The 19,540-nt window shown below is 48.3% G+C and overlaps 1 protein-coding gene across 1 annotated transcript; it reads right to left on the bottom strand.

The window, feature by feature from the left end:
* Positions 1–5,974: 5,974 nt before the first annotated feature.
* DDIT4 (DNA damage inducible transcript 4) lies at positions 5,975–8,130 on the bottom strand. The gene is made up of 3 exons (XM_066349244.1): positions 7,974–8,130; positions 7,589–7,849; positions 5,975–7,317 (listed from the first exon to the last, which is right to left on the bottom strand). The coding sequence occupies exons 2-3, from the start codon at positions 7,788–7,790 to the stop codon at positions 6,824–6,826; spliced, it is 696 nt and encodes a 231-aa protein (XP_066205341.1). The 5' UTR covers positions 7,791–7,849; positions 7,974–8,130; the 3' UTR covers positions 5,975–6,823.
* Positions 8,131–19,540: the final 11,410 nt, after the last annotated feature.

Genomic DNA, 19,540 nt, shown 5'->3' with positions numbered 1-19,540 from the left:
GTTTTCATTTCTCTTGAGTATATACCTAGAAGTGAAATCACTGAATTAGATATTAACTCTATGTTTAACATTATGAGGAACTGCCAAATTGTTTTCCAAAGTGGCTGCATCATTTTACAATTCCTCCAACAATGTATGAGGATACTAGTTTCTCCACATCCTTGCTAATATTTAATATTATCTGTCTCCTTGATTAAAGTCATTCTGGTGGTATAAAATGGTATCTTATTGAAAGTTGATTTACATTTTCTTAATGACAAATAATATTGAACATCTTTTTTTTTTTTTTTTTTTTTTTTCATTTTAGAGAGGAGAGAGAGAGAGAGAGAGAAAAGCGGGAGGAGCAGGAAGCATCAACTCCCATATGTGCCTTGACCAGACAAGTGCAGGTTTTGAACCGGTGACCTCAGCATTCCAGGTTGACGCTTTATCCACTGCGCCACCACAGGTCAGGCCGAACATCTTTTCATGAATGGCTTATAAGTCATTTGTACATCTTCTTTGGAGAAATGTTTATTCAGATCCTTTGCTTACTTTTTAAATGAGTGACAAGAGTTCTTTATATATTCTAGATAAAAATCACATATTAATATATGATTTGCAACATATTTTTTCCTCAGTCTGTGGGTTCTCTTTTACTCTCTTGATTGTGTCCTTTGAAATACAAATCTTTTTAAATTTTATAAAATCCAACGTGTTGATCTTTTCTTTTATCACTTGTACTTTTGGTGTCATATCTAGGAAATCACTGCCTCATGCAAAATCATGAAGATTTACTCCTATATTTTCTTCTAAGGTTTTTTTTTTTTTTTGTTTCTTTTGACAGAGACAGAGAGAGTCAGAGAGAGGGACAGACAGGAAGGGAGAGAGATGAGAAGCATCAATTCTTTGTTGCGGCTCCTTAGTTGTTCATTGACTGCTTTTTCATATGTGCCTGGACAGAGGGGCTACATACAGCAGAGCAAGTGACCCCTTGTTCAAGCTAGCGACCTTGGGCTTCAAGTCAGTAAACTTGGACTCAAGCCAGCGACCCTGGGGTCATGTCTGTGATTGCATGATCAAGCCAGAGACCCCGTACTCAAGTTGGTGAGTCCGCACTCAAGCTGGATGAGCCCATACTCAAGACCTTGGGGCCTTGAAACTGAGTCCTCCACATCCCAGTTCGACACTCTATCCACAGCACTGCCGCCTGGTCAAGCTCTTCTAAGGGTTTTTTTTTTTTTTAATTTTATTTATTTATTTATTTTTTTACAGAGACAGAGAGTGAGTGAGAGAGAGGGATAGACAGGGACAGACAGACAGGAACGGAGAGAGATGAGAAGCATCAATCATTAGTTTTTCATTGCACGTTGCAACACCTTAGTTGTTCATTGATTGCTTTCTCATATGTGCCTTGACCACGGGCCTTCGGCAGACCAAGTAACCCCTTGCTGGAGCCAGCGACCTTGGGTTCAAGCTGGTGGGCTTTTGCTCAAACCAGATGAGCCTGCGCTCAAGCTGGCGACCTCGGGGTCTCAAACCTGGGTCCTCTGCATCCCAGTCCGACGCTCTATCCACTGTGCCACCACCTGGTCAAGCTCTTCTAAGGGTTTTATAGTTTAGTTCTTACTTTTTGGTCTATGATCTACTTTGAGTTGATTTTTTATATATATGCCATTTCAAAAATTCACATATTGAGGTATAATTTACATTCAATAAAATTTACCAATATTAAGTATACAGTTTAATTACTTTTATCTTACATACTCTCGTCATTCTGTATTGTTGGATAGTTTTTCCTGGAAACTTAGGGATAGGGAAAATTGAGCGTGTGCCCATTTTTTCTTCTTATGCCCCACAATTTTACTCATAAATGTGAGAGGAGGGAGAGAGAGAGAGAGAATCGGCTTCTTAGGGTTCCCACCTACTTTGGCTTTCTCTTGCTGCCCCATGGACCCATTTAATTGTATATAGGCTGAATGAGTGAATGCAGCAACGGCATGACAGTCCATCAGTGTCTGCTTTCAGAGCCATCAGTGCCCCGTGTTGCCACGCAGGTGCCCATGGTTGGCATGGGAATGAAGACTCCTTAGCGGGGCCCCTGTAAGGACGTATCTGGTTTTAATGAGCTGTTTTCTAATTGTGATTCCTTCATAAAGAGCCCCCCTTTCAGGATAATTACAGAGTCCTATAAAAATCTATTAATTGGGCCTGGTTTCTGTGCCTCATATTTTCTCAGCCTTCTCCTGGGCTGCCCAGCAGCACTTGGCCAAGCATACCAGCAAAAGCAGGATGTGGCTGACCCAGACACTCTGACCTGGGGAGCCAGGGGGGCTCAGAGGCTTGAATGGAAGGCCCAGGAGGCAGGAGGCCACATTTCTCATCTTAGCCTGCAGCCCTGCTCACTGAGCTACCCAAGGCCTCTGCATTTCCTTCTGAACCATGAGGTGGAATTAAAAAAACCTTTTATAGGGTGCCTAATATATGCCAGGCTTATAAGAATATAGCTTAGAAGGGAAGCTGTCTGACACATTACTCCAAAATGTTTTCACAAGAATTTATTCAAGTTATATGTGGTTAAGATGGTGGCTTTTGAAAAGATGTTAGAGGAAAGCAGGACCAGAGGGGGAGGAAGTCAAAGGTGGTTCCTACTGCACAAGGTGCTTGCTCTGCTGCCAGCTCTGCCACCGCTCACGCCCCCTCCACCACTCTGGCCTAGCCACTGGCTTCCTCACTATTATCCTCATTTTATATATGAGAAAACTGAAAGTGACTTGCTCAAGATCATCAGCTTAGAAATGTCTGAGCCAGGATTCAAACCCAGATTTTACAATCTCTACTGCATGGAGGCCTTAGCCACAGGACACCTCCCCTCTTCCAGGATCTTAGCCTTTAATATTCCTCTACACTGGGCAGCAGGCATCATAAAACATCACGGTGTTCCTACCCTGCCCTCCTTTCTCCTTTCACCAAGGGAGAGGAGGAGGATCAAGGAAGAGGGGGATCTCACAGAACTGGACAGATACTAAACAAGTGCATGCAATGAGATCAGAAAACTACTAAGTTTCAACACAGCAATCATGAAGGGTGAGGCAAGGGGAGGCAGAGGGAAATCATAAAAGGGCTGAAACTTGCTCTGGGCCTTAGAGGAAGGACAGGCTTTGCAGGCAAGACAGAGCCCACATCCCTGGTGGAAAGAACTGGAATAAGCCGAGTCTGGGGCTAGGGAAGGGGGCAGGCCACCTGACCTGTACCAAAAGAAGTGGTAGGGAGTATCCTGGATAGGATGAATCGGGCCCAGTACCAAAGGGCTTGAGAGGCAGGCAGTAGAATCTGACAATAAGAAGCTATTGTAAGTTATAGAGCAGTATCCTGATAAGGTGGGAGATAGAAATAAGGGAGGGAATCCTATGCAAAGGGAGGCAGTCAGTGCACATTTTTTGGGTCTAATAGAACAATTTCTAAAAGCATTCTCTAAAGTTGAACTTCAGTCTTAGCCAAGAGGAGCCTGCCTCATCTTCTCTTCAAGAACCCAATATCTGGGGCAAAGCTTCCTGCTGCATCTTAGGAGGCCTAAGAGCTCCCACCTAGGAGTCCCTCTGCCCTGCTTGTAGAGATTTGAGCCCTGCTGAGGATGAGGAAAGCGCGTCTAGCTTCAGGAGGGGGTGTCTCAGCTGAGCTTCCTTGGGAACCCAAGCTTTTCTCTGGCCTCAGTCTAATCATCTAAGAAAAGCCTAGTGTGCTTGCTGCCTCATAGTTCTAGAAAGGGGTTAATGTGCCATCCAGCCTCCGTACCAACAAGACTCTGTTCTGGAACCTTGCACAGTTGTTTGCTCCTCTTTTGGGGCCAGGGAGGCACAGCTGTGCGCATTGGCACCACTCTCAGTTCACAGGAAAGTGATCCTTAGCCTGGCCTGTGGTGGCGCAGTAGATAAAGTATCAACCTGGAATGCTAAGGTTGTCAGTTCAAAACCCTGGGCTTGCCCAGTCAAGGCATGTATGACAAGCAAAGAATGAACAACTAAAGTGAGGCAACTGAGTTGATACTTCTTGCTCCACCCCCTTTTCTTTCTCTCTTCTCTCTGTAAAATCAGTAAATAAAATCTTAAAAAACTAATAAAAGAAAGTGACCCTCAGACACCACCCAAATGTTAGCCTGCTTCACTCCCAGCTCCCAACCTGAGGGGCTGATGAGCAGGTCAGCCATGCAGAAGGAGATGGCCATTCAAGGGCTTGGGCCTCTGTTTACTAATTTGTAAAACATTACAAATCCCTACTGGACCCATAATTCACATTAGGAGGAAGTGCTCAGAAAATGAAGGCGAGGGCTCTGCTAAAACTGCTCTGGGCATCTTCTCATTTGCTATCACGATTTTCAAATCTAGTTCTAACCCAAATTTATTCATTTTTGGGAACAAGTCGCCCACTTTTGCCAAAGAGATGAGCGTCTTCCAAACCACCCCAAAGTTCAGGACCCTGTGTCAGAATTCCTGGCGGAAATGCAGATCCCTGGGGCTTCTCCAGACACTCAGTCAGATCTCCACAAATACTTAGGGACCTGCTGGGTTTTACGGGGGGCCCAATAAATTTGACTACGCACTCAAATGGAAGAAGTACTATTTTACAGTTAGGCAAACAAGGCCTATCTCTGGGACCAGGAAGAGAAACAAGGGAGATAACTCTCGAAAGGCCAGTGTGGGAGGACTGCCTGACAGTCACAGGGAGTGAAAAGAGGAAAAAGCCTTGGCCTTCATCTGGCCCAACCCCAACTTCACTGATAACAAAATTGGGGCCCAGAGAGTACAACGAGTACAGGTCACCCTGGGCATTCATGGAGACAGGTCTGTAATTCCCTTGCTCTCCAAGCCCTCGCTCCTTTCCTCCTTCACCTGCATGTGCATGTGTGTGTGTGAGTTCCACACCTGCCTGGGCCACACCTCCCAGTGGCAGGTCATATCCCTCTTTCCTTATCTAGTAAGAGTCTTGAAGAAAATAGTCTTTTTTATTTTTATAACTTTTTTTTAGATTAAAAATATTTTATTTTTTGCCTGACCAGGTGGTGGTTCAGTGGATAAAGTATTGGATTGGGATGCAGAGGACCCAGGTTCGAAACCCCAAGGTCACCAGCTTGAGCGCTGGCTCATCTGCTTCGAGCACAGCTCACCAGCTTGGACCCAAGGTTGCTGGCTTGAGTAAGGGGTCACTTGGGTCTGCTGTAGCCCCCCGGTCAAGGTACATATGAGAAAGCAATCAATGAACAACTAAGGTACCTCAATGAAGAATTGATGCTTCTCATCTCTCTCCCTTCCTGTCTATCTGTCCCTCTCTCTGTCTCTGTCAAAAAAAAATTTTTATTCATTTTTAGAGACAGAGAGAGAAAAGGGGGAGGAGCAGGAAGCATCAACTCCCATATGTAACTTGACCAGTCAAGCCCAGGGTTTCAAACCAGCAACCTCAGCATTCCAGGTAGACGGTCGACGCTTTATCCACTGCACCACCACAGGTCAGGTGGAAAGTCTTTTTCAAAATCCATTTATTGCTGTTCCTGCCCTTTGGCCTTTTTGTATCCAAATATAATTTTATAGTTTTCATGACTGCAGCACAAATAGAACTGTCATTTTTTTTTTAACAGAAAGAAATAGTCTCTTGCAGCCCTTTTGTACCTGTAAGCACCTTGGGCTCCGGGAGACCTGGGCCTGCTAATGCAGGGCACAGCCAGGTGAGCTCTGCCTACTGGGACTCTGGCTCTGTGGGAGGTCTGACTCACTCCTCACCTTCCAGCGCTTCCCCCTGGTGGCCTCTGCCAGCAGAGGCAGGGATCCAGGGTTCTTGGCACAGATGGCACACAAGTTACATACCTCCATTACCAGGCTGCCAGGCAGCCCCGGAAAGGGACAGAGAAACACACAGGTAAACCTGAATCTGATGAAACCCACCTTTTAACAGCACCCAACCCATTCCCTCTTATTTCTTAGCAGTATAAGAGACGACTCAATCAACTTTTAACAAACACTTTTTTATTAGAAAAGTAAAAAATATTGCATAGGTCTTAATACTTGAACATCAAGTGTATTCATGAACAGCGAGTATCTTCATGTAAACAGTTCTAGATGGAAGACCCAGATGGCACTCCTCTGGGGGCAGGGTTCCAGCCCCCACCCCAATCATCCCCACCCCTTCCAGATCAACTCTTCAGTACACAGTGGGGGATGGGCCAAACGCAGCTCCCAGATGTATTTTTTCTTCAAGTGTCAAAGATCCCCCAAGTGATCCCAACACCCACCCCTTCCTACTCTTACATTCATGCGTCTGTAAGATAGCTGCCTAGAACAGGTCAGTAGTGAAGCTCCAATAAAAAAAACAGAAGATGCAAAAACAAAGAACAAACACGTCTGGCTCCTTCAGACCATGAGATACACAAACACCTCCATCACCTCCCCCCTCCCACCAGGCCAGTTACCACGAGCATACACCATTGCAGAGGCCAGTGCAGTCCAGCTGCTCTCCTGCCTGTCACACCACTGTAGTCATAACTGTCAGTAACAATAAAAGTAAGGTACATGCTACATACACATCCAGCCAGAAGCCGAGTTGGCCCCTAAACCTTTGTTTCATGCTACAGTACTGAAGGGCAAGCCTGTGCCCCCAACGAGAAGCCACCTACACACACCTCAATGAGCTTCCCAGGGACACTTTCCCCCACACCTCGGCCTTCTTCCCCTCAGTGGCTGTTTGTCGTCAGTTCTCTAATGACAGGCGTCAGTCTCTCAGCTCCTGCCTGTCAATGTCCACCCCAAAGTTCAGTCGTCCGCCGTGGGGGCAGTGGAGTCCCCCAGGCCCCAATTCAACACTCCTCAATAAGCAGCTGTTCGGAACTGTACAGCTTCTTCTTGATGACTCGGAAGCCGGTGCTCAGCGTCAGGGACTGGCTGAAGCCAGGGACGAAGGGGGAGTTGGCGGAGCTGAGCAGCCCCTGGATTTTGGGCCAGAGGCGTGAGTCCAGCCGCAGCACGAGGGTCAGCTGAAAGGTGGGCACCAGGCTGGGGTCGAGGGCCAGCTGGCCAACGCTGTGGCAGCTCTTGCCTTGCTCTACGCAGACGTCCAGCAGCGCCCCCCGCAGGCCGCAAGGCTCGCTGTAGGCCAGGCGCAGCAGTTCCTTGCCCACCTGGCTCACCAGCTGGCCGGGCATCAGCAGGCGCGCGGGGCGCCGCGAGCCCAGTCGTGCCTGGGCCAGGCTCTCCTGCAGCAGCTGCATCAGGCTGGCACACAGGTGCTCGTCCTCGGGGTCGCTGAGCAGCTCGAAGTCGGGCAAGGACACCCCGTCCAGGTATGCCGCGTCTGAAGGGAGGGCACACAGGGAAGGGTTGAAAGAGCAACTCGCAATGGGGGAGATGCTGCTTCGCTAAAAAATCAACTCTCCTTCCCACTCCGTGCCTCAGCTTCCGCCCCACAATGGTGCCCTACACTCCAATCCCCTTCCGCCACTCCGCCACCCTCCGCAGTCTGGGTGCCGACGGGACAGCGAGCCAAGGTGGGTCTGACGCCTTCCAGCGCGGCTCTCCCCTCTCCTCCCCGCCCGAGTCGCCCCCGGCCCCCGCCCACGGCTCACCTTCCTCCGGCCCGAAGCCGCTGTTGCTGCTGTCCAGAGACTCGCAGTCCGAGCTCTCCAGGCTCGCGCAGCGGCCGAGCCCCTCTTCTCGGGCCGCCGACCCCCAGGCTGAGCGCGGCGGCTTATCTGGGGTGGGAGATCGGGACAAGGACGAAGACGAAGAGGAGGACGACGACGAGAAGCGATCCCAAAGGCTAGGCATGGTGAGGACCGACACCAGGACGTTTGCAGATGAGCTCAGGTGCGGGAGCGCAGAAGACGCTGGAAGACAAGAGGGGCACCGACCTGGCGTTAGTCTGGGGGCTGGCCCAGATTGCGAACGCTAGGAGCTGTGCCGCTGAGGCCTCCTCACTTAGGGATCAGCACACCGAGAGGGGACACTCACCAGCTGGCGTGATAAGCAAGAACTGCTGGGACAAGTGCCGCTTAAATGGGTGCGCGAACTGGTGCCAACCCCCGAGTGCTGCCCAGACTTGTCCCTTCTAACCACCCTCACCTGCCCCTTGGCCTGCTGCGGTCCCTAGCACCAGCGCAGAGAGCCCTATAAAGATTACCGCGGAGAAGCCACGCCCCGTTAGTGCTGCAGCCCAATCCAGACCCGGGAGTGTGGCCCGCCTCTGCCAATGGGCTCCGGGCGCACGTTCGCAACGTTCTCTCTTGCCTGGTGACAGCAATCTGGCCCCGCCCCCGCTGAACCCCCGCACTTTCCAGGCTTTACCCTGAGCCTTGGCCACGCCTCCTTTCTGGAAGGGCTCGGCCGCGGCTGCAGCTGCCAAGGTCCCCAAGGGCGCTCGCGGCAGGGGAGGATCAGGGAAAAACTTGTTTATTATAGGGTCGTGTTGCTGGGGGGGGGGGGGGGGGGGTAGCCCGTCACCGCGCAGGGGGAAAGGCTGGGGAACTTGAAGAGGCGACGGGCAGGAAAAACGGTTGCCCCCCGAGTCTGTGAACCTACGAGCTAAAGATACAACGGGGCGCACGGGTGGATACCCGTGGGACGGTGGCGCGGGGAGCTGATTTTAACCTGGCCTCGCGCACGTACCCCGTGCTAACCCTGCCTTGCGAATGATCCGGATATGGGGATGAGGTCCAAAGTCTCGGCAGCTCCGGGCGCCGAGTGTCCCCTTCCCCACATCCCAGTTGCCCACCCGCCTGTTACTGTACAGCCCCAGGGGATGGGTTAATGGGGGGGTCAGTGTCCCCTCCCATATGCGCCTGCGCCTGGCCCACAAATCGTGTCCGCTCCTACATCCCACTGCTCCCAAGGAAAGGGTTTGTGAGGGTGGTTAAAGGAATGTCAATGGCCTGGGGTTCGTAGCGCCTGGTCCTGTAGCTGAGAATGGTGAGATGGGCACACTGACCCATCCGCTGTCCCTACAGATGTCCGCGGTGCAAAAAGTGACTCCCCGGCCCTCTGTGGCCGAGAGCCCCCAGGCGTCCGTTGGGTCCTAGCGCCCCTTATCCAAAGAGCTTTGTGTAAAAGACCCGAAGAGTTGCATCAGGACTGAGAATCATCTCAGGAAAAACCTGGGAGTGCAATGACCAATCCCTGTTTCACCATTTAGGCGGGGCCAGAGGCAATCTGGCCTGATGGCCGTGCTCGGAGACACAGAGTGATTGCTGAGAGTGGGAATAGGTTAGGACGGTCTCGACCTTTATTTCTTTAAAGGTTTATCAATCTGGGACCAGAGGATCCTGAAGGAAGAGGGAACTAAACTTACATCAAATGCTCCTGCCCCGGGGGGGGGGGGGGGTAGGCTGGAGCCACACCAGATAGGACAGGTGGGCCTTGCCTGGGGACATTGCACATGACTACTGACTCTTGTTGGAGAGGTCAGTCAACTACTGTACCCAGCCTCATCCCCATTTAAAAACAAACAAACACACAAAAAAGGCTGATAGGTGGTCCATCCATGCAAATCAAGACTTAGAACTGAAAAGGACCAAATTTCAGGCCCTGCACCCCACCCTCATTTTCCAGATGAGAAACCACCTCTGGAGACAAATTTATGTATAAAAAATATATAAATTAGGGTGCTGACCAGTGGTGACGCAGTGAATAGCGTATCGACCTTGGACATTGAGGTCCCACGTTTGAAACCCAGAGGTCACCAGCTTGAGCACAGGGTCGCGGGCTTAAACACATGGTCACCAGCTTGAGCGTGTTATTATTGACATGATCCCATGGTTGCTGGGTTGAGCCCAAAGTCTCTGGCTTGAGCAAGGGATTACTGGCTAGGCTGGAGTATGTATGTATGGAGTATGTATGAGAAGCAATCAATGAACAACTAAAGTGACACAACTACAAGTTGATGCTTCTCATCTCTCTCCCACTCTCTCAAAAAAAAAAAAAAATTAAGGGACTCAGATTAGGAGATATCTTAAAGATTGCAGCAAAACAGAATAGTTTGAGCCTCTGGAGTTTGTAAGGCCTAAACAGAGGTCCTTTCTGTCCTGTCCTCCAAACTGCTGTCACTTGCTGGGAACCTTAAGGATACCAGGGCAGAGTAGTTTGGAGGGCTAGGGATAGATGCCATCTTCTTGGGATCACCTTGTACTGAAGTAGGAAAAAGAGGGTTGTTGTTACCTGTATGGTTGTGTTTTTCTGTTGCCCAGGAGAGAAGATCAGGGAATTAATCCATCAGAGGACTCCTCACCAGACTGACTGGGCTGGGGCACCTGAGACAACAGGAGGTAGACTTAGGGTATTTTTCTTTTGTTACACTTTCTCTCTGGCAGAAAAAAAAAAAAAGGATATATTTCGGAAAAATGTGGAACACTAATCTAAGAAAACTTGATTTTTTATTTTTTAAGATTTTTTAAAAATGTATTCATTTTAGAGGAGAAGGAGAGAAAGAGAAGGGAGGAGGAGCAAGAAGCATCAACTCCCTTGATCGTGCCTTGACCAGGCAAGCCCAGGGTTTCAAACTAGTGACCTCAGCATTCCAGGTTGACACTTTATCCACTGCATCACCACAGGTCAGATTAAGGAAACTTGATTTAAAAAATTTTTTATATTTATTTATTTGTTTCTTTGTTTTGACAGAGACACGAGAGAGCCAGAGAGAGGGACAGATAGGGACAGACAGACAGGAAGGGAGAGAGAAGAGAAGCATCAATTCTTCATTGTAGCACCTTAGTTGTTCATTGATTATTTCACATATGTGCCTTGACGGGGGGGGGAGGGGGTGACAGCAGAGCGAGTGACCCCTTGCTCAAGCCAGAGACCTTTGGGCTCAAGCCAGCAACTATGGGGTCATGTCTATGATTCCACGCTCAAGCTGGCGACCTTTGGTTTCGAACCTGGGTCCTCTGTGTCCCAGGCTGACGCTCCATCCACTGCACCACTGCCTGGTCAGGCTGGAAGGGGAATTTCTTAACTGTTAGTCCCTCTGAGGAGCCAGGGTAAAGGGTCTTGGTTCATCCTGTGAGGTGAAGGGTAGGATCCCTTTCATCTGGCTGGAGATGAAAAGACTTTGTTACTACCTTGTACACCCTTTCTTGCACTAAAGAAGATGGGGTGCGGGGAAACCCCCAAATGTGGCACTTCTGGGTGGAGGTATTTCTATCCTCTGAGCCCAGCCTCTTCAGAGCCCCCAGAGATCCTATAAACCCTGCATCCGGTGTGCTTCTCTCTCCCTTCTACTCCTCCTGGGCCTACGCTGGCTGTGGGTCAGGCTTGCCTTAGAGACCCAGCTCTGGCATCCTTTCCGCCAGGAAGGTTTCCTCCATACCCCCAGTCCAAACCTCCATCCTTTAAGTGCTCCTCCTCAGGTCATCCTTATCCCCTGTGCATATCTCTGTTAATAATAGTTCCCACTTTCATCTTCCCATTGGACTATGCATTTGTTGAGGGTGGCTGTCTACTCTTCTTAACTTCCAGTGGCTAGCACATAATAGAGGCTCAGTGAATATTCCTTAGGTGAATAAATAAATGAATGGATAAGTGGGTGGCTAGGCTAAGCAAGAGGTGGATTTTCCCAGAATTGCAGACCTACATCTGGATTCCCAGCATCTAGGTGGGCCTTTGAGGTGGCCCTTCAGAAGACCTCAATGCTACTAACTTTACATCCTCTTTCTGACAGGTGCTGCCAAGAGCCTTGGATGTATCTGAACATTCCCCTTCCTCCTCAGCTTAGGTCTGAGAGTGGGGCTTCTAAGGCAACCTAGTTCTTCCAGTTGGAGTATTGTTAGCAACCCCAGGAAGCTGGGGAGAGAGGTGATGTACTGATGGCTGACTTGTGGGAAATCTTTTAAAGCAATTAGTACTTTACCTTCAAGTACCTCAAAATAGTTTCTTTCTTTCTTTCTTTTTTTTCATTTTAGAGAGAGGAGACAGAGAGAGAGAAAGGGGGAGAAGCAGAAAGCATCAACTCCCATATGTGCCTTGACTAGGCAAGCCTGGGGTTTTGAACAAGCGACCTCAATGCTTTACCCATTGCGCCACCACAGGTCAGGCTCAAAATACTTTTAAAAATGTTTTTAATTGAGATGAAGTTTACATATAAAACTAACCACTAAAAATGAACAAATCCGGCCTGACCAGGTGGTGGCACATTGGGTAGAGCATCAGCCTGGGATGCTGAGGACCCAGGTTCAAAACCCCAAGGTTGCTGGCTCGTGCAGGGTCATTGGCTTGAGCAAGGGGTCATTGGCTTGGCTGGAGCATTGCCCGCCACCCTGGTCAGGCACATATGAGAAAGCAATCAATGAACAATTAAGGTGCTGCAACTATGAGTTAATGCTTCTCATCTCTCACCCTTCCTGCCTGTCCCAGTCCTTCTCTCTCTCTGTCACATACACACACAAAAGTGAACAAGTCAGGCCCTGGCCAGTTAGCTCAGTTGGTTAGAACATTTTCTGAAAATACCAAGGTTGGGGACATACAAGAAGTGACCAAAAATGAACAACTAAGTGGAACAACAAAATGAATGCTTCTCTCTCTCTTTCTCTCTAAAATCTCCCAATAAAAAATAAAAATAAATAAAACAAACAATTCAGTGGCATTTATTGTATTCACAATATTGTGCAACCACCACCTCTATCTAATTACAAAACACGTTTATCATTCCAAAGGAGACCCCCAAACCCATCAAGCAGTCACTCTCCTCAAACTACTTTTGAAGTTTATATTCCCTTTGAAGGGAGTAAGGCTGCCACTTTGCATAACTCCAGAAGGCACGATTCCCATTATAGTCTATATTTACATGTTTTCTGGATAGTTGTGCTCCAGGGAGCATTAGTCATGTAGACACTGTGCAGCATGAATCTGCATCAAGACTACCCTGATGGGGAGACTGGCTTTGGGCTAGTGTCATGCCCCAGGTGACTCAGGACCATGGAGTTAACCAGGCCCCCTGTCCCAGTCTCTGTGACCAGAGCCCTGACCATACAGACATTCTCTCTTCCTGAACTCTGCTCTGTTCCCAGGGGCCCCGCGACAGCCTGCAATTTAAAGTCAATGAGCACTCCTGCCTGCCCACCTGCCCCTCCCTGTTCGGGTGGTTTCTGTCCTGTGCATCGGTTCCCAGGGCCTCAGTCTGGCGAGCTGCCTCAGTCGGGTTTGGGGAGTTAAACCAGATCTGGGGGTGGGGGTGTGATTCTGGGAACCCCAGAATCCAGGATGGGAACTCTTGAAGGCCAGCCAGCTTGCTTGCATAGCTCTGTCCCACAGCCCTTTGGAAACTTCTCAGCAAGGGAGTGGAGGTGGCAGGAGGAGCCAATGGGTCAGGGTGCAGCGTGGTGCGAGGAAGGTGGAATGCCGGTAGGAGATGGGACAATGAGGCCAGCAAAAGTGTTTTTAGGACTTCTGTGGCTTTTTTACTTAAAAAACAACAAACAACTTGGTCAAAATAGCAAAATTTAAGTGCATCTGGATTACCTGGAGGGCTGCAAAAGCTGTCAACAGCCCAGGGCTTCACCATAGAATCTCAGTGCTGTTGGAGGGAAAATTAAAAACTAAGTAAGTAGTCTGTAAACAAAGCTACTTTTTGAAATGGAAATACTAACAATACATTGTATTGTGCAGCTTTTCAAAGAAGCTTTTAAAATGTATTAGCTACTACAGTGGTCCCCAACCCCTGGGCCGGGACTGCTCCGGTCCGGTCCTTGCGCCATTTGGTACCAGTCCGCAGAGAAAGAATAAATAACTTACATTATTTCCGTTTTATTTATATTTAAGTCTGAACTATGTTTTATTTTTTTTAATTTATTTTATTTTATTTTATTTATTCATTTTTAGAGAGGAGAGAGAGAGACAAAGAGGGAGAGAGAGGAGAGAGAGACAGAGAGAGAGAAGGGGGGAGGAGCTGGAAGCATCAACTCCCATATGTGCCTTGACCAGGTAAGCCCAGGGTTTCGAACCGGCGACCTCAGCATTTCCAGGTCGACGCTTTATCCACTGCACCACCACAGGTCAGGTATATTTTATTTTTAAAAAATGACCAGATTCCCTCTGTTATATCCATCTAAGACTCACTCTTGACGCTTGTCTCAGTCACGTGATACATTTATCCGTCCCACTCTAAAGACCGGTCTGTGAAAATATTTTCTGACATTAAACCGGTCCGTGGCCCAAAAAAGGCTGGGGACTACTGAGCTACTACACACTGAAGAATGGATATAGTGCCATTCTACAGATGAGGAAATCAAGGCCCTGAGTGATCCTTCAAACTAATGACTTTTAAGCCTGATTGACAATTGGAAACATCTGAGAAGTTTGTAAATCATAGATTTCCATCTCCCTAATCCCCATTCTGATTTGGTAGGTCTGGATGGGGCCCTTTTGTATACAAGCTGTCCAGACATCCCTCTGGTTGGGATATCTGCTGACTTCCCAGAAAGAGAGGTCCTGGAAGGAATGCTGGGTTGGCTCCCCAGCCTCTCAAAGGGCCTTTGTGTGGGGATGGGTTGGGGGCTGGTGAGATGGCATGCAGCTATAGAGACGAGGCCTACAAGTGATAATGATGAGCTCATAGCCAGATGTTTCTGCTGGGTTCCTAGGTTTTTTGTTTGTTTTTAAGATTTTATTTATCCATTTTTATTGGAGAGAGAGAGAGAGAGAGAGGAAAGAGATAGAGAGAACAGGGGGAGGAGCAGGAAGCATCAACTCCCATATGTGCCTTGACCAGGCAGGCCCAGGGTTTTGAACCGGCAACCTTAGCATTCCAGGTCAATGCTTTATCCACTGCGCCACCACAGGTCAGGCGGGTTCCTAGGTTTTACAATGAGGCAAGATAGTAAAAAGTTAGGAAAATTCTCTGACAAGTGCAATGAGGGAATCTGAGACAAGATAGTCAAACAAGGCTGAGCAATTAACAGCCTGCTAATAAATGACAAGATTGTTTTGTCCCTAGCCAAGGACACTTAGGAGCAGATGGTTTATACTTCTCCCCAACCAGAGAGTGAGTAGCTTAAATCACCTTGGTCAGAGAGAGAGATAACAGAGAACCAGTTAGTGCTATTAGAGCCAGCCACACCTGAGAATGGATGAAGTCAGGGGAATAAATAATAACAACAACAAAAAGCCCAATGAGAGCCAGACAAACCCGAGATAAAAGTAAAGCAGTGAAGCTGACAAGGGAATGATCCCAAACTCCCCTATAGGCTCGTTTTGATGCACGGAATTACGGAACACACCTGGAAAGCTGTTGAATATTCTGTTGAGACCACTCCTGAGAACTTTCCTAAAACTTCCACCTTTACAAAACAGATAAAACCCCTCAAAACAGCTGTCCCCACCTGCGGGCCACCAAGTGCCTCCATGGCATTGCATGCCTCTCCATGGATCAGGACCAGGGTCAGGTGCTGAGAGCCCCTGGTCCTGGGAAACAGGGCATGGGCTGGACAGGGGGCCTCCTGACCTGTCACACAATGAACGTTTATTGGGAACCTGGTGCTAAACCATTCATAGACAACCTGCTTCTGGGTCAGGGTTTTCCACATATCAGAGCAGCTCCCTCACTGCGATCTACTGAAAGTCAGCCCCTGACACAAGGGTTTGTAAATAAAAAAGCTTTAAAAACCCTCAAGACAAAAGATCCAGTGTACGTTCTCTCTCTTGAGCATCCCTGCACACCTCACTTCTTTCCTCAGGTGTGTACTTTTACTTTCTTTCTCCTGAACTCCAAGGGTCCCTACAAGACTTGCAACCAGGGGAGCAGTGGGCAGCAGAACCTTATCCTGGCCTAACATGGTGAACCTGCCTCTAAGGCAGGGGTCTCAAACTCAACTCAGCATGTGGGCCGCAGAGCAAGATCACAGCCGTTAGGTGGGCCGCACTAGGTCTACAAAAGGCAACTGTTACACAACACTTTTCTCACTGCAGTTGAAAACAAAAAAAAAATCAGTACAACAAGCACAATCGTACATGCAGTTTACTCAGTGTCACAAAACGACCAGAAACTGTAGTTCGCATCACAACTGCTGTTAACTAAGCTAATATCTAGCTAGGATGCTAGAGAAATGAAAAATACAAGTAGGCCCCCAGGCTTACTTAATTTTATCCAAAATATTTTGAACTTCGTGGATTAGTCTGCGGGCCGTACAAAATTGTTCGGCCCACGGGCCGCGAGTTTGAAACCCCTGCTCTAAGGACTCTTCTTTTGCCTCTGTAACTTGTTTCCTGAATCTCTGTAGCCCAGCATGGCTCACTTCTGTTACTGTAACTTATTTCCTGAGTCCATGCAGCCCAGCATGGCTCACTTCTGTTGCTGTGACTTCCTTTCCTGAATATAGGCAGCCCAGTCTAGGGCTCACTCCTATTGCTGCGGTCTTGCCTCTTCTATCTTAAGCCCTTCCTTTGTTGCGCTGTCCCCAGCTTTAATAAACATACTCTCAAAATCACCTGGACTCGTGTTGTGAAATCCTTCCTGCACAAAGTTAAGAACCCACGCATTCCAGACCATGCCGGGGCAGACCTGCCTCAGTCATGGTCCTTTTCTGGTGACAACAAGAAGTTCTTTCCTCTGGACAGGGTAAGGGTAGTGGGAACCCCACAAAGGACTGGCTTGATAAAACACCATGCAAAAGAATGGGGTTGTTTTTGTGTGTGTTTTTGTTTATTTGTATTTTTCTGAAGTTGGAAACAGGGAGGCAGTCAGACAGACTCCCGCATGCGACTGGGATCTACCTGGCATGTCCACCAGGGGGCGATGCTCCGCCCATCTGGGGCGACTCTCCATTGCAACCAGAGCCATTCTAGCGCCTGAGGTAGAGGCCACAGAACCATCCTCAGTGCCCAGGCCAATTTTGCTCCAATGGAGCCTTGGCTGCGGGAGGGGAAGAGAGAGACAGAGAGGAAGGAGAGGGGGAGGGGTGGAGAAGCAGATGGGTATTTCTCCTGTGTGCCCTGGCCAGGAATTGAACCCAGGACTCCTGCACGCCAGGCCGACGCTCTACCACTGAGCCAACCGGCCAGGGCTGTAAGAATGGGGGTTTTGAGAGCTAGGAGGGTGGTCTTAGAATTCTGACAGACCTCTATTAACCCCAGCACCGTGGTAAAAGACACAAAGATCTACCAGGCTTTCATCACCTTCCACCTTGTTGCCCACACACCCAGAGTGGTCAAGTGAGTTGTCAAATGGACCCAGCCAGACTCCAAAGCACCGTCACTTTTTTCACTAACACACCCCACTGCCTCTTAGAAAGGAATCCTATCTGCTCCAGGACCAGCTTTTAGCCAGCTTTACAGGATCCCTTTCCCAACCTGGCTTAAGAACCCTTTAGAGCAGGGGTCTCAAACTCGCGGCCCGCGGGCTGCATGCGGCCCACTGAACAATTTTGTGCGGCCCGCAGACTAATCCACGAAGTTCAAAATATTTTGGATAAAATTAAGTAAGCCTAGGGGCCTACTTGTATTTTTCATTTCTCTAGCATCCTAGCTAGATATTAGCTTAGTTAACAGCAGTTGTGATGCGAACTACAGTTTCTGGTCGTTTTGTGACACTGAGTAAACTGCATGTACGATTGTGCTTGTTGTACTGATTTTTTTTTTGTTTTCAACTGCAGTGAGAAAAGTGTTGTGTAACAGTTGCCTTTTGTAGACCTAGTGCGGCCCTCCTAACGGCTGTGATCTTGCTCTGCGGCCCACATGCTGAGTTGAGTTTGAGACCTCTGCTTTAGAGGAAAGAAAATGGGTGGAGGGAGAGTGAGGCAACATCCCTCTTTAGTGAGTACCTGAAGCCTAAGCAAAATGGCTCTGAGAAAGCCCAGGGCAGAAGTCAGCTGATCTGAGTTCAGGTTATTTGACCGCTAAGGATGCATAGGGTTCTGGGCTGTTGCCTGAAACCGTCTGTAGTAAACATAACACATCTTTGAACTTGAGTATTTTAATTATAAATAATACAACTTTGCATTCTATTTTTACATTTTGTCTGCATAAATTTTAGTGGCAAAATTTTAAATTACTAGTTAAATTACTTAGTTTAAATTAAGTAAAAGTTAAGTTTGCATAAGTTAATTTTTTTCTTAAATTAAAAAAAATATTTTTAATAAAAAAAAGATACAGGCCTGACCTGTGGTGGCGCAGTGGGTAAAAGCATCGACCTGAAAATGCTGAGGTCGCCGGTTTGAAACCCTGGGCTTGCCTGGTCAAGGCACATATGGGAGTTGATGCTTCCAGCTCCTCCCCCCTTCCCTCTCTCTGTCTCTCTCTCTCCCTCTCTCTCTCCTCTCTAAAAATGAATAAATAAAATTAAAAAAAAAAGAAGATACACTGTGATTATCCTGGGGCTTCATGGAGTGTTGGGATTTTTACACCCCAGTCTTGAAAACCCAGAACAGAGAATTCCAAAGGCCTCTTCAACCTCCATAAGGATCATAATGAAGGAAAGAAAAAGCATGAGTTCCTGAAGCTACTTTGCTAAAAATCCTAGGCCAGGCCTGTAAGGGGGTGACCCTCTGAAGAAGGCCTGCTCCAGAAGGTAGAAACAGACATTCCAGTTCCAGCCATTTCAGTGTTCTGGCCTTTTGAGGGTTTCCAATTGCTATCTATCAGAGGGGAAGGCGGGGTCAGGGTGGGCTCTGCTCATCAAGCTGGAGGGGTGGGGGTGGGGGAGAGGGATGGCAGGGTGATGGGGAGCTACTACAGTGGGGATAGCCTGAATCCTGGCTCACCGCCTGCCTGCACAGAAAATGAGGTCTCTTTTTTATTTTTTTAATTATTTTTTTTACAGAGACAGAGAGAGAGTCAGAGTGAGGGATAGACAGGGACAGACAGACAGGAACGGAGAGATGAGAAGCATCAATCATTAGTTTTTCGTTGCGCATTGCGACACCTTAGTTGTTCATTGATTGCTTTCTCATATGTGCCTTGACCATGGGCTTTCAGCAGACCGAGTAACCCCTTGCTTGAGCCAGCGACCTTGGGTCCAAGCTGGTGAACTTTTGCTCAAACCAGATGAGCCCAGGTTCAAGCTGGAGACCTCGGGGTCTCGAACCTGGGTCTTCCGCATCCCAGTCCGAGGCTCTATCCACTGCGCCACCGCCTGGTCAGGCTCTTTGTTTTTTTTTTCAGAACAGAAAGAGCAGGAGGACAGTCCAGCCTCGGGACACCCCAAGGAGCTGAGGTAAGGCTGGGTTAGAGTACCCCGCAGAGAAAGGAGTCAGCCCTCTCACTATCAGGACTCGTCAGTCAATGGAATGAATCTTAAGACCTTTGAATGTTAGATCCTGTGGGTCCTGAGAGAACACCCTCCCCATCCCTCACCTCCACTCTCCTGGGCATTTTTTTCTTCTTCTAAATCTCTGGTGCCCTTAGTAGCCAAAGGTTTGGGAAACAGGTTTATGCAAAAGGCAGCCACCCATGGTCTACATCCTAGGTTTTTCTGGAATTCCTTGGCTGACAGGTGATGAAAGCTGCCAGTTCCACCTTGCAACTTGGCCACCTCTCACAACAATCTTTGACCTTTCAGGAGTTCTTTATGATTTTGTTTATTTATTTATTTATTAAAAATT

The sequence above is a fragment of the Saccopteryx leptura genome, chromosome 9 (assembly GCF_036850995.1).
Source record: "Saccopteryx leptura isolate mSacLep1 chromosome 9, mSacLep1_pri_phased_curated, whole genome shotgun sequence".
NCBI lineage: Eukaryota > Metazoa > Chordata > Mammalia > Chiroptera > Emballonuridae > Saccopteryx > Saccopteryx leptura.
This window is presented reverse-complemented; position numbering and strand designations above follow the sequence as displayed.